We start from the raw sequence: 13326 nt of genomic DNA on the forward strand, positions 1-13326 counted from the left end.
AAGAACAACAAAAAGATAATAGATATTAGGAGAATAAATAATAATTTATGAAAAAAATATAAACAAATCTTGACCATTGAATACAAAATTGACATGTTATAAAATCTTTAAAATATTCAAAAAAAGATTATAAAAGAATCTAAATCCGTTCTTCTAATATATGAAGGATATGTGTAAAACAAATAGCAAAATATCTTTTCTTATTTATAGCTGGTACTCAATATAGAATTAGGAAACTTATTGTTGCTCTAATGAAACTCTCATTACTTAATTAGGAAACCTAAAATCAATGGGAAATTGAAAATTGAAATGTGTACGTATGTTAATTTTCCTAATTCACTTCTGATAACCTCATATCAGTTCTCTCTATTTATGTATACTTTAAGTGCCTCTCTTTTACATTCCATAAACCCACACAAAAATTTCATACAACATTTTCTCTTCTTTAATTTTTGCACGTAAAAACCCTAGGCCTCAACAACCCTCAAGAATCAAAACCCTAGCCAATTTGATATTCATCAAGAATATAATGGGGATGCCGCAAAACCCGCTTGGTGCCATTTCTTCGTCAGGAAAGAAAGACCCCATAGAGAATCAAGGGACTAATAACGGGTCTAATCCCTCTTCGTCATCAATAGTTGATGATAGCTTCTCCTCCGGTTCAAGAATGGCGATGAGTAGAACTAGCAGTCAAGAGCCAATATCCTGTTGCTCCAAATTCAATAAGAAACGGAAGCATGTGCAACAAGTTCATCAAGAAAGCAGTAAGAAAAGAACAAGAAAGCGAGATCACAACATTATTATTATTAATAATGATAACAGAAAGGAGATTTCAACAAAACTGAGTTTGCGTGATGACACTTGGCCTACCAAAGAAGACACCACTCAAGTTTACATTCCTGCAGAGGACATGATGAGAAATCAAATGCTGGCGTACAACATTGGGCTAATGAAATATTATAGGCCCGGAGAGGAGGAACACGAGTCTCGAATTGGGGTCTCAACAAAACTGGACCTCTTCACGTACCCATGGAGCATCACCAAGATACTTACTCGTAGTGACCTGGGGCATTTGTCGAGGCTGTTAGTGCAAACACGTTTGGCCGAGAGATATGTGATGCCTTTTCTCGACGAGGCTAGTCGTAATGAAGTAATTGGGAATCCGGAAGGTCTTAGGGTCAGCGTGTGGGATTGTGATACGAATTCAATGCACCGTTTGGTGTTCAAGAAATGGGCAACTTCTAACAGCTATGTGCTCATCAATCACTGGACTGCAGACTTTGTGCGCAGACGAGAGCTGGCTGCTGGTGACGAAATTGGGATGTGCTGGGATTCTTTCTATTCTAGATTCAACTTCTCCGTTCTTAAGCGTGCCCCAGCCCCGATAATTATTGTTCAAGACCACGCTGACGTCGCTGCTTCATGATCATGATAATGATATTCATCATCATCAACTCAATGCTGTCCAATACTTGTAGGACTAGGACTAGAGTGTGGGTGTGTGTATATAAAGACTAATGAGTTTAGTTAAATGTTTAATTTCATGCATTTTTCAAAATTAAGAATCTAGAATTAATGGAAACTACTTGCCGTACATTATGTTATTGCAATTTCATTTATTCTATTTTCTGGTTGGTTATAGCTTGATTTTCAATTTTTATCAGGATTGTTCAGGCGTTCAACATAATCTTAACAATTTCCTTATTGCATTATAAGATGCATGCATGCATGATTTCTTCTTGCTCTGTTCGCAGCTTCATATTTGACGTACGTTTATTAATTATTCAATCAAGGTATAAATAATTGTTAATTCAATAATGATATATTTATTTAGTTGATATATTTAATTTATATCTCTACTGATGTGGCAAATGAAAAGTTATTATTTGATTGGTTTAAGTGATAGTTAATTATTAAGTCCTATCATTTCTAATCTAAGTAGTAAAATTCTACTGATGACATATCAGTTAGGATACAAATTGATATTCCAACTGAGTAAGTATAACATCAATTTTGCCAGATAATTATTGATTTATCTAATTTCTTGCGGTCTTTTTTATTCCTTCGATTTGAGGATGCATTATATAACTATTGTGTATGTGAGTAGGCCAATAAATTATAAGTAATAAAAGAGTTACACACTCTTATACAAAGTGATTAAGTGATATAGTAAAACATCATTTGTTAAGTAAAAATATAAAATAATAAAGATAAATCATGTGAGTCATGAGGTGGTTTCACTCAACCAACCTTATTATGCTACATCAATTTGTACAAAAATAATTTTTGCATATATTTACTCATAAATTATTCATGTTTTTTTTTTATTATTGTCAAGCCAAATGCTTAAAATCACATGCGCTTCTATATAGCCGAAATTTGGATGCAGTTACTTTCATTTTGGAGAGTTCCTATATATAGTTATTAGTTTGCTCATTTTACTTAAAGTTGGGAAGCTTTTGGTTGTTGATGACGGTGATAAAGAAACAACTTCCTTATTAGAGAAAACAAGAAAAATTAGGGGCCAAAATGTTTTATTAATCATTTTGTGAAAATTTCATACTCTATAACTAGTAACAGTGCTTTAGATATCCACTTTATTATTGTTCTTGATATATTTATATATTACAATTAAAATTCTACTAATATTTATAATTAAAAATTTATCAAGATTATATTTAATAATTCTAATATCACAGTTTAAATTTACACTCTCACATAATATTAAACGAATATCTATTTCACCCTATTAATAAAAAGATTGTGAGTATTCGATCAAGTCAAAGTAGTCACAAGAAGCATAAGAAGCGGCAATAAGAGCAGTCCGCAAAGAAGTGAGGCCTTTCATGTTGAATGGGAAGGGGGAAAGGAACTTTTTTATTATTGAAATAAAAGAAAACTTTAGTTGTCAAATGTAGATATCCACTTCGCCACTGCCCAACACTATTTTGGTTTTATTTTAAAATATATGCATATATATTATCTTCAGAGTTGATTGAGTATAGCTCATGATCTCTTTTTAATTGGTAACTTTCTTTTTCAATGGCATTTTTCTCCTATATTCGTACAAAAATATATTAATGAACTATTTTAACCTGAGCAGCTGAGCTAATGTAAGATATTTGAGTTTGCCGCTTGACTGTTGCGAATTGCGATCACGATACCTACTACTTTGACAAAAAGGTTAATGGCTTTTTTTTTCCTTAATGTTAAAAGAAAATAACAAGAAAACGTTAATTACAAGTGTGACTAACCACCACCATACTTCAAACTCAAAGCCAAAGATGGCCGTCCATGTAGACTATACTCAATCAATCAATCAGTTAATTAATAATTAATTAATTTGCGTGGCCCGATTTCGGACAAGAACAGATCGTTGTCTGAAAGCCGTGTAAACGAGAAACTACTGCCCATTCTCAGATTGTCAGCAGCCTGATAGTTTAACTGAACTGTGCCTCAATATATTTCTCGTATCACACTGTAAGAGAAAGTAAGAGAAAGATGATGATGCGTTTGTTTAACAGAAAAGGGCCATCTGGTTTCTCTGCTTCATCACCTGCTGAAGAAGTTACTCAAGGGATTGATGCCACTGGCCTCACTGCTATTGTCACAGGTTTTTGAAGTTCCTTTTTCTTAAAGAAAAAAAAAATTATTGTAATAAACTGATATCTGGGTTCTTTTCTTTTTCTTGAATGCTCGAGTAAATTGTTGTTCGGACTGGTTATTTATTTGGTAGCTTGAGCTCTGGATAATTTTGGGGAAACAACTATGGCCTGTGGGGCCTGTGTATGGTCTCATATGATCATTGAAAGTGGGGGATACATGCTTCAGTACCTAACATTTATCTACACGTTAGATGAGAACATTTAATTCAGTACTGGAAAATATAACAATTTTTTCACTTGTTACTAGCGTATTGAAACCTACTTTGATTAACATATGTGATCACTTGTTAGTTGGGTAAAAGTTATGCTCTCAAAATTAATTTTAAAGCAAATCAACCTTCCTGAAATTTAGAGTTCATCATGTATTTTTGGTATCAGGGGATGCTTAAAGCGGCTTCCCTGTTCTAGAGAATATTTAATATATATTTCCATGTTTATGTGATATACGGTCTATATGCAACATGTTGCTGTCTCGAGAGAACAGTGTGATTTGAGGGATTTTCTTGGTGGGCTTTTGAACCTTTGTCCGACTCCAAAATTGAACCCAGCCACACGCAAGCTGCTTTTATAGTTTTTCTCTTGCAAGCTACTTTTATAGTTTTTCTCCTTTTCACTGCACGAAAAATGATGAATTGCAATTTATCTTATCCCTCGTGCTTCATTGATGAATTGGAATTTATCCTATCCCTCGTGCATGGTTCCACATTTCTTGCTTTTGACTTGGGTAAGAAGTTCTTAATAGGACCTGCAAAACGGACATATTCTAGAGATATGTTGATCATGAAGAGCAACTGTTTAGGCACGAGTATTTTTCTCTGTGTACTAATTAGGAATTTTCCTCTGTGGTTACAGGAGCGTCTAGTGGCATCGGCGCTGAAACCACACGTGTCCTTGCATTGCGGGGCGTCCATGTATTTATGGCGGTCAGAAATATGGCTGCTGGTACAGATGTTAAAGATGCCATTGTCAAGGAAATCCCAACGGCTAAAGTTGATGTCTTGGAGTTGGATCTCAGTTCCTTGGCGTCTGTGAGGAAATTTGCATCAGATTTTACCACTAAGGGTCTTCCACTCAATATACTAATGTAAGAAAAGAACAAAAGCTACAATGGTTTTTTTCTTCACAGTACTGGTTCACATAGGAAGCTTAGCTTGTTACGGGCTATCTCCACAATGTCTTATACTTTGTTCTCATTTCTTCAATTTAGACGCATTTATACACAATTTTTACTTGACGATTTCCCTTGAGTCTGATTATCTCAGTGATTTTATCTTTTCTGTTACCAGTAACAATGCAGGAATTATGGCAAGCCCGTTCATGCTTTCCAAAGACAACATAGAACTGCAATTTGCAACAAACCACTTGGGTTCGTTACACTTACATATGCTTTGAGTATATATTATTGTCTGATTCTGTTAGTCATTGTGAACAATAACCTGGATATATGATTTTTTTCTATTTTATTAGTTACAAATTGATATTAATTTAAAACTTATTAAGCCGGAAAAATATTGGTCTGTGGTTCTTTGCCATTCTTCTGGTTTTGAGGGCAACTTGTTTTGTCTTTGTTAAGAAACTAATCAAATCTCGGTCGTTAATCAACTAAATCGATTCAATCTGACTCCCCAAGAACTGTTACCATAAGAAAAGAAAGCAACAACACATCCAAGAAACTAAAGAATTAAAAAAGAAGAGAGAGTGAGAAGAAGACAACACTCAAAGATTACGTGGTTCAGTACCAATGGTACCTACATCCACGGCTGAAGAACCCTCTTGGGCTTGAAGCTTTTATTGAACTGATTGATTACAAAGAGACAATTGATGACAAGGATTAAATCTCTCTCACAAAGAATTTTCTATCTCTCACCCTAGGCCTCTCAAAATCGTGATAAAAATTTTCATCTGATCAACCTCTAACTATATATTTATAGCTCTATTGTCCAGCCGTTAGCAGCAACAAACTTAACTAATTACTGGCCCCACAAATGCTGACTCATCCCGCCACTTAACCATATAACAGAATTAACTAACCAGCTTCACAAATCTCCACCTTAGTTCATTCTATTCTAGCCTCACCCAGCTCTGCTTCAGCTTGTTGATATGCTTGACTTACAAGCACCTAATCCCAATCAAGCTCAGAGAGTTCCTAAACTTGATTGTTGGTAATGGTTTTGTTAATGCATCTGCTCGATTGTCCTCAGTAGATATTTTAACGACATCTATTGCACCTCTTTCAATTTCTTCCCTTATGAAATGCAGCCTTATATCTACATGTTTGGTCTTCTCATGATATTTGGAATTCCTATTCAGTTGAATTGCACTTGAGCTGTCACAAGATATGGGAATCGTTTCTTAATTAAGTCCCAGTTTTGACACCATTTCACTGAGCCACTTTGCTTCTTTTACAGCTTCAACTGATGCAATGTACTCAGCTTCAGTAGTGGATAAAGCAACCACTGGTTGTAGAGAAGCTTTCCAACTCACAGCTCCACCACACAATGTAAAAACAAAACTAGTAGTAGACCTTCTCTTGTCCAAATCACCAGCAAAGTAGAGTCCACATAGCCAATGACCTTACTTGTGACACCATTATCCCCTCCAAACAAAATACCAAATTCAGATGTCCCTTTAAGATACCTAAGTATCCATTTAGCTTTATTCCAGTGAATCTTCCCTGGATTCCCCATAAATCTGCTAACCAAGCCCACACCATAAGCAACATCAGGTCTAGTGCAGACCATAGCATACATAATGCTCCAAACCACACTAGAGTAAGGAACCTCCTTCATATACTCAATATCAGCATCATCAGATGACTCTTACTGTTTTGACAATTTGAAATGAGTGGCTAAGGGAGTGGAAACAGCTTTAACATCTACCATGTTAAATTTGCTTAGCACCTTTCTAACATAACCAGCCTGTGTGAGGAATAGAGTTTTGGCAGCTTTATCCCTCTTGACCTGCATTCCCAGAACCTTACTTGCAGAGCCTAAGTCTTTGATTTTAAATTCAGATCTCAGCTCAGACTTAAGTTTCTCTATCTCTTCTCTGTGTTTGCATGCTATGAGCATGTCGTCAATATAGAGAAGCAGATAAATTCTATCTCCAGAAGGTAGAAGCTTACAGTATACACAATTATTATATTGACTTCTTGAGTAGCCATGTGCCACCATAAATTGATCAAATCTCAAATACCATTATTTGGGTGATTGTTTTAAGCCATATAAACTCTTTTTAAGTAAGCAAACCTTGTCTTCTAATCCCTTCTGAATGAAACCTTCTGGTTGTTCCATGTATAGCTCTTCCTCAAGGTTGCCATGAAGAAAGACTGTCTTGACATCTAGTTGACCCAACTCCAGATCAAAATAAGTTGTAATGGCAATCAAGACCTTGATTGAGCTGCACTTAACAACAGGAGAAAACACTTCACTGTAATCTACCCCTTCCATTTATGTAAAACCCTTAGCAACCAACCTAGCTTTATACCTTAGAGGTTCAACACCAGCAACCCCTTCTTTAAGCTTGAAAAATCATTTACACCCAACTAGCTTCCTATCCATAGGGTTTTCTACCAAAATCCATGTATCATTTTTCTTTAGTGATGACATTTCTTCTTTCATTGCTGATAATCATTTTGACTTATCTCTGTTGTTCATGGCTTATTTATAGTTACCAGGTTCTTCCCCAATAACTTCTTCAGCCACAGTAAGTGCATAGGATATCAAGTCAGCTATACCAAATCTCTTAGGCATTCTGATAACTCTTTTTTCTCTGTCTCTTGCCATTTGATAAGTATCTTTTCCTGAGGAGCTAGATTTACTATCATGGGATTTAAATTTGTCATCTGCAGACTCCATCTCCAAGTTAGGCTCTTGACTGACACTTTGCTCAGAAGCTAATAGTTCAGTTTCAACCTTTTGTTGCAGCATAGAATCCTCATCAAAGATAACATCCCTGCTCACAATTACTCTTGAAGGTTTCCCATCAAAGCACCAGATCTTATATCTTTTAACACCTTCAGGGTAACCAATAAAGATACCTTTAATTGCCCTAGGTTCAAGTTTTCCTTAGTTGATGTGTGCACATGTTGGTGAGCCAAATATTCTAAGATTACTAAGATCAAGGGTTTTACCAGACCAAACCTCTTGAGGGGTTTTGAAGTTCAGTGTTGTAGAGGGGCTTCTATTGATTAGATATGCTGCTGTAGTGACAGCATCAGCCCAGAAGTGTTTTAATAGATTTGCACTAAACAACATGCACATGACCTTTTCCACTAAGGTTCTGTTCATCCTCTTAGCAAGGCAATTTTGCTGAGGTGTATGTCTTACTGTTTTGTGTCTTATAATCCACTTCTCTTTGCAAAAGCCATCAAACTCCTTGCTGCAGTATTCTAGGCCGTTATCAATCATCAGCCTTTTTACTTTCCTCTCAGTTTGGTTTTCAATTAATGTCAGCCATTCTTTGAACTTCAGTAGAGCTTCTCCTTTTTGTTTTAGGACATAGACCCAAACTTTTCTGGTGTAGTCATCAATCAAAGTCATGAAGTATCTAGCACCACCATGTGATAGAACCTGTGATGGCCCCCATAAGTCTGAATGAATGTAGTCCACGGAATGTTTGGTTTCCTGCTTCCTAGTGCCAAACTTTTGTCTGGTTGCCTTCCTAAACACACACTTTTCACAGAACTTAATAGATGAGATCTGATCAGAACCAATTACTCATTGTTTCCTTAGCTCTCTTAAACTCTTCTCACTCATGTGACCTAATCTTCTGTCTCATAGCTTAGTTTTATCCTTACTAACAGAGGCCATTATTCATGGTGTGTAAGAGGATCCTATTAGAACATATAACACATTTCTTCTAACCCCCTTCATTGTAACTGTGCCATTTTTAATGACCTATAGTTCACTACTTTCAGTTTTTATGCTACAGCCAAATTGGTCAACTTCTCCTAAAGATATAAGGTTTCTTTTTAGCTCTGGAACGTATCTAACATTTCTTAGATCTCTTTCTACCCCCATCATGTATGGTAATGGTAACAGTCCCAATTCCAACAACTTTACAGGCTAAGTTATTACCTAGTAAAACTTTTCTTGTATCAACTTTCTCAAAAGTCTTGAAGAGTTGCTTATTGGGGCTCATATGGAAGGAGCAACCAGAATCCATGATTCATTCTTTAGTGGGTTGTTTCTCAGCAACAATGAGTACATCAACACCTTCTGAATCTTCTTCATCCTCTGATGCTATAGCTGCCTTCCCAGAGGTCTCTTTTTGGATCTTTTCAAGTTTCTTCTTCTCAAAGTAGTCTTTGATATAATGCCCTTCCTTTTGACAGAAGTAACACTTCCTCTTCTTATTTTTCTTATCAATATTTTCCTTTTGGTTGTTTCATTTCTTCTCCTGTTTTTTCTTCTTTTTAGATTTTGATTTGGCCACCAGGATTTCACCCAGCCTCTGATCTTTTCCTTCAGCTCGTTTCTTCAAATCTTTTGACTCGAGAGCACTCTTTACATCTTTTAAGGTAAGGGTTTGTCTCTCATACAATAATGTATCAACAAAGTGCTCATAAAAGTCTGGAAGAGAGCTTAACAAAATAAGAGCTCTGTCTTCATCTTCAAGATTGATGCTAATGTTCTCCAGATCCAGAATTAACTTATTGAACTCATCAAGATGATCTTTCATGGTTGTTCCCTCCTTCATTGAGAACATATACAACCTTCTTTTCATATAAAGTCTCTTGGCAAGAGATTTCTTCAGGAACATCTCTTCAAGTTTTGTCCAGAGGCCTGATGCAGATTTTTCTTAAGCTACTTCCCTCAACACTTCATCTGAAAGATGCAAGATGATGGTGTTGTGAGCTTTGTTGTTGATTGTCCTCAAGTCTCCACCTGAACCTGAGGAGCCTTTTACTTTTTCTTTCTTGCTAATTTGATCTTCTTTAATATCAAGAGCATCATCAAGCCCCTATTGTATCAAGATTGCACGCATCTTGAGACTCCATAGATAGAAGTCATTTTCGCCACTGAACTTTTCTAGATCGTATCTGGTAGAAGCCATTTTAGAACAAGAGCCAAGAGTTGTAAGGGCTCTGATACCAATTTGTTAAGAAACTAATCAAATCTTGGTCGTTAATAAACCAAATCGATTCAATCTGACTCCCCAAGAATTGTTACCATAAGAAAATAAAGCAACAACACATCCAAGAAACTAAAGAATTAAGAAAGGAGAGAGAGTGAGAAGAAGACAACACTCAAATATTACGTGGTTCAGTACTAATGGTACCTACATCCACGGCTGAAGAACCCTCTTGGGCTTGAGCTTTTATTGAACTGATTGATTACAAAGAGACAACTGATGACAAGGATTAAATCTCTCTCACATAGAATTTTCTATATCTCACCCTAGGCCTCTCAAAATCGTGATAAAAGTTCTCATCTGATCAGCCTCTAATTATATATTTATAGCTTTGTTGTCCAGTCATTAGCAGCAACAAACTTAACTAATTACTAGCCCCACAAATGCTGACTCAGCTCGTCACTTAAGCACATAACAGAATTAACTAACCAGTTTCACAGTCTTAATGTGGAAAATTAGACCTAACAGTGGGAGGGTTTTTGCAGTCGTTGTGTGCTGATTTAAACTTATGTCATGCATTTAATACTCGTCACCGGCCAAATGCTCTGCACAAAGATTTGCAATAGTTTCACAAAGAAAAAAAATAATTCTTCCGGATTTTCATCTGATGCATTTGACTATTGATTGAACAGTTAGGATAACCTTGTTTTCAAATGCTTTCTCCAGGTCATTTTCTTTTGACTAATCTTTTACTGGACACTATGAAGAGGACAGCACAAGAGAGTGGCAGGGAAGGAAGAATTGTAAATGTCTCCTCAGAGGGTCACCGGTTTACATATCGTGAAGGAATTCGTTTTGAGAAACTCAACGATCAGTCAGGGTAACACTGTCTGATTATACTTTTTTCTAGTTCAAGATGGTATGCTTGACAAATGACAATCATTATGTCACTCTACTGTGGTCTACATGAGATGTTTATTTGGGAAATATACAGCTATTAATTGACCTCCCGGGGTGTCTTCAAGACCCTAACTAACATCTTAGTGGATTGTTGTTCAGTATGCACATCTTTTCGCTCCTAGGCACCTATGCTATTTATTACCAGTGTTTAAGAACAGGTCGAGTTCAGGAATTAATTTAAGTTGCACATCTGCCTTGTTCAGTTACATACATTAATTGATTAAATATCTAATATTGTCAAGTCATTTATGGAACATTTAAGAGGTTGACGAGATTGATAGTGCCACCCTTTTCTTTTCCTTTTCTTTTCTTTGTATATGAACGATGACAACTTGAATGTGAAGCTTTGAATAATGGATAAACTCCCAAATGTTACTAGTGGCTTATACACACATTTTCCAGACATACCACCTGTTGGGTATCTGGAAATTCCTCTTTGATGGCTATATTTAAGCTTTCAGCAGATAGCATGTCAGCAATAAAGTCATTAAGCATTTATTATGTTTTTACAATGTGATTCCTTCCTGGTGTAATGCTATTATTCACTGTAGAATTACATTTTATTTAGAAGTATTTTTTACATATCCACTGGCGTCATATAGAGTCCTATCAAAATAAAGCTTTGAAAACCTATGAAGTTTGATTCGCATGCCATACAAATGCACAATTAGTTTGATTGCCTAGAGTTTATTATGAGCAGGTATGGGAATTTCGTTGCGTATGGTCAATCGAAGCTCGCCAACATTTTGCATGCCAATGAACTTGCGAGACATTTGAAGGTTAAGATTTCTTAAAAGAAGAAAGCATTTTTTTCTACTGATCCATCTTTAATAAATTAAAAGTTTTTCACTTTTGATACGAGTCACCTGTGTCTCCATATACAACTCATCCTATTATTTTACGTTAATGAGTATCCATGGTACCAATGTTTTCCCTCGCTTATTTTCTTTTTATACTCAACTGTGCTTGTACTTTGGTGTCACTGTCGTAATATACATCAAAAGAATCTTTTCTAAGGTAGATAATGATGGTTTAGTGTACTGCCGAACATCAACCACATATTTTGCTGTACTATACTGATGGAATGTTTTTAAATAGGAAGAGGAGGGGGTGGAGGTAACTGCAAATTCACTTCACCCTGGAGCAATTAACACCAACCTTTTCCGTCAGGAGGGCTTTGTGAATGGTAATAACTCAAATTTTTCGTGATGCGCTTTTTTTTTTCATTTTAGAGAATTTTATATGTCTTAATATTTTAGATTGCTTTTCTTGCATGAAGAAGCACAATTAGGGAACTTAGTGGATATGTCATGTCAACCTTTTCTGCCTTTCACTAAGTGATGCACTTTTGTGTGTGTGGTTCTAAATATGCGAATGAATTTATCTTTCATGCTGAAGTAAGTGTAAACTAACCAAATTCGGCTCGCACAATTACATGGGAGTGAAACTGTGTGCGCGTATTAACCCAGCTACAGATTATCTAGAAATTTAATAAAATTGCCGGTCACCTGCTGCAGGACATTATTTCCTGTTCACCTATCTTAGTGTTAACAATATTTTGTAAAAACTGAATTTTGCTTTCTAAATCTCGTGTGCTGATAGTATGATGTAATTGATGCCTGGCATGAGTTTCATTCTTTGACAACAACAGAAAGGTAGGAACTTGGTATTCATAATATTAAGAAAAATTTGACCGGATACCTTGTGGTATTTCAAAGTCTTTTCCTTTTCCTTTTCTCTATCTTGCATCCAGTGGTTGTGCCATGGCTTTATGTTTTCCTTTTTGTTTGTTGCAGCTATTGTTGGCTTTCTTGGTAAATTTGTGTTCAGAAACGTGCAGCAGGTATTTCCATCTTTACAGATATCTCTAGATACACAATTCTTGTTACAATGTCCAAAGATTCAGATGAATACCTTTGATAGGAATTAAACCGTCCACTTTTCAAATAGGTGTATTTGAACATGCTCTTAGTTACATATATCGGTTTTTTTTTTTTTTTTTTTTGAGGCGGGGGGGGGGGGGGGGGGGAGCAGGGGGCGGCAACAAACATGTTATGTTGCGTTGCATCCACAAGTTAAAGGGAAGACTGGCCTCTATTTCAACGACAGTAACATAGCTCAACCAAGCCCACATGCTGTTGATACCGAGTTGGCAAGGAAATTGTGGGATTTCAGCTTGGATTTGATTAATAGATTGTCTCAAAATTCTTAGAGAATATAGATGTTTTATGTTTTCATGAATAAGGATATTGCTTACTAAAAACTTCTGCTCTCTCCTCCATTGTAACAAAACAATAAGTGTCGAGAGATTTCTGTACCCATACGATCCTGTTGATCTTGTTTTTCTGTTGCAAGTTTTTCTAGTGGATCATCTGATTGCAGATGATACAAGTTGCTTGAGAGGGTATATTAATGAACATATATTGTTGCTTCTGCCGATTCAATCTACTTATCTGATACAAGCTGCTTTAGAAGGTATAGTAACATACAAGTTGATGAAACTGGAATTGCCAAGGCCACTGATTGCAGTTAATCTATATTACTTCGATTAGATGACTACTTCAAATATTTGATCCCAAGCTTCATACTGAGGTATGTATGCTTGGCTGGGTTCAAATATCCTTCT

At 36.0% G+C, this 13326-nt stretch overlaps 1 protein-coding gene across 2 annotated transcripts; it reads left to right on the forward strand.

Moving 5' to 3' along the window:
* Positions 1–3501: 3501 nt before the first annotated feature.
* Positions 3502–13136, forward strand: LOC18032107 (short-chain dehydrogenase TIC 32, chloroplastic). Of its 2 annotated transcripts, none has more exons than XM_024185963.1 (8): positions 3502–3613; positions 4518–4749; positions 4952–5031; positions 10467–10620; positions 11401–11479; positions 11799–11886; positions 12497–12539; positions 12732–13136. In XM_024185963.1, exons 1-8 carry the CDS (start codon positions 3502–3504, stop codon positions 12910–12912), a joined length of 969 nt encoding a protein of 322 aa, XP_024041731.1. In that variant the 3' UTR covers positions 12913–13136. The 2 variants fall into 2 exon arrangements, with proteins under 2 accessions (XP_024041731.1, XP_024041757.1); XM_024185989.1 differs by having other exon boundaries at positions 11799–11862; positions 12464–12539.
* The last annotated feature ends 190 nt before the right edge of the window (positions 13137–13326 follow it).

Source organism: Citrus clementina, unplaced genomic scaffold (genome assembly GCF_000493195.1).
Source record: "Citrus clementina cultivar Clemenules unplaced genomic scaffold, Citrus_clementina_v1.0 scaffold_9, whole genome shotgun sequence".
NCBI classification, from domain to species: Eukaryota; Viridiplantae; Streptophyta; class Magnoliopsida; order Sapindales; family Rutaceae; genus Citrus; species Citrus x clementina.

Excerpts from the sequence above, each read along its gene's own strand:
- LOC18032107 (XM_024185989.1), top strand. The coding sequence starts at position 3,502 with ATGATGATGCGTTTGTTTAACAGAAAAGGGCCATCTGGTTTCTCTGCT. Across the intron at positions 3,614-4,517 it reads CCTCACTGCTATTGTCACAG|GAGCGTCTAGTGGCATCGGC; the intron begins GTTTTTGAAGTT and ends CTGTGGTTACAG. Across the intron at positions 12,540-12,731 it reads TTTGTGTTCAGAAACGTGCA|CAGGGGGCGGCAACAAACAT; the intron begins GCAGGTATTTCC and ends GGGGGGGGGGAG.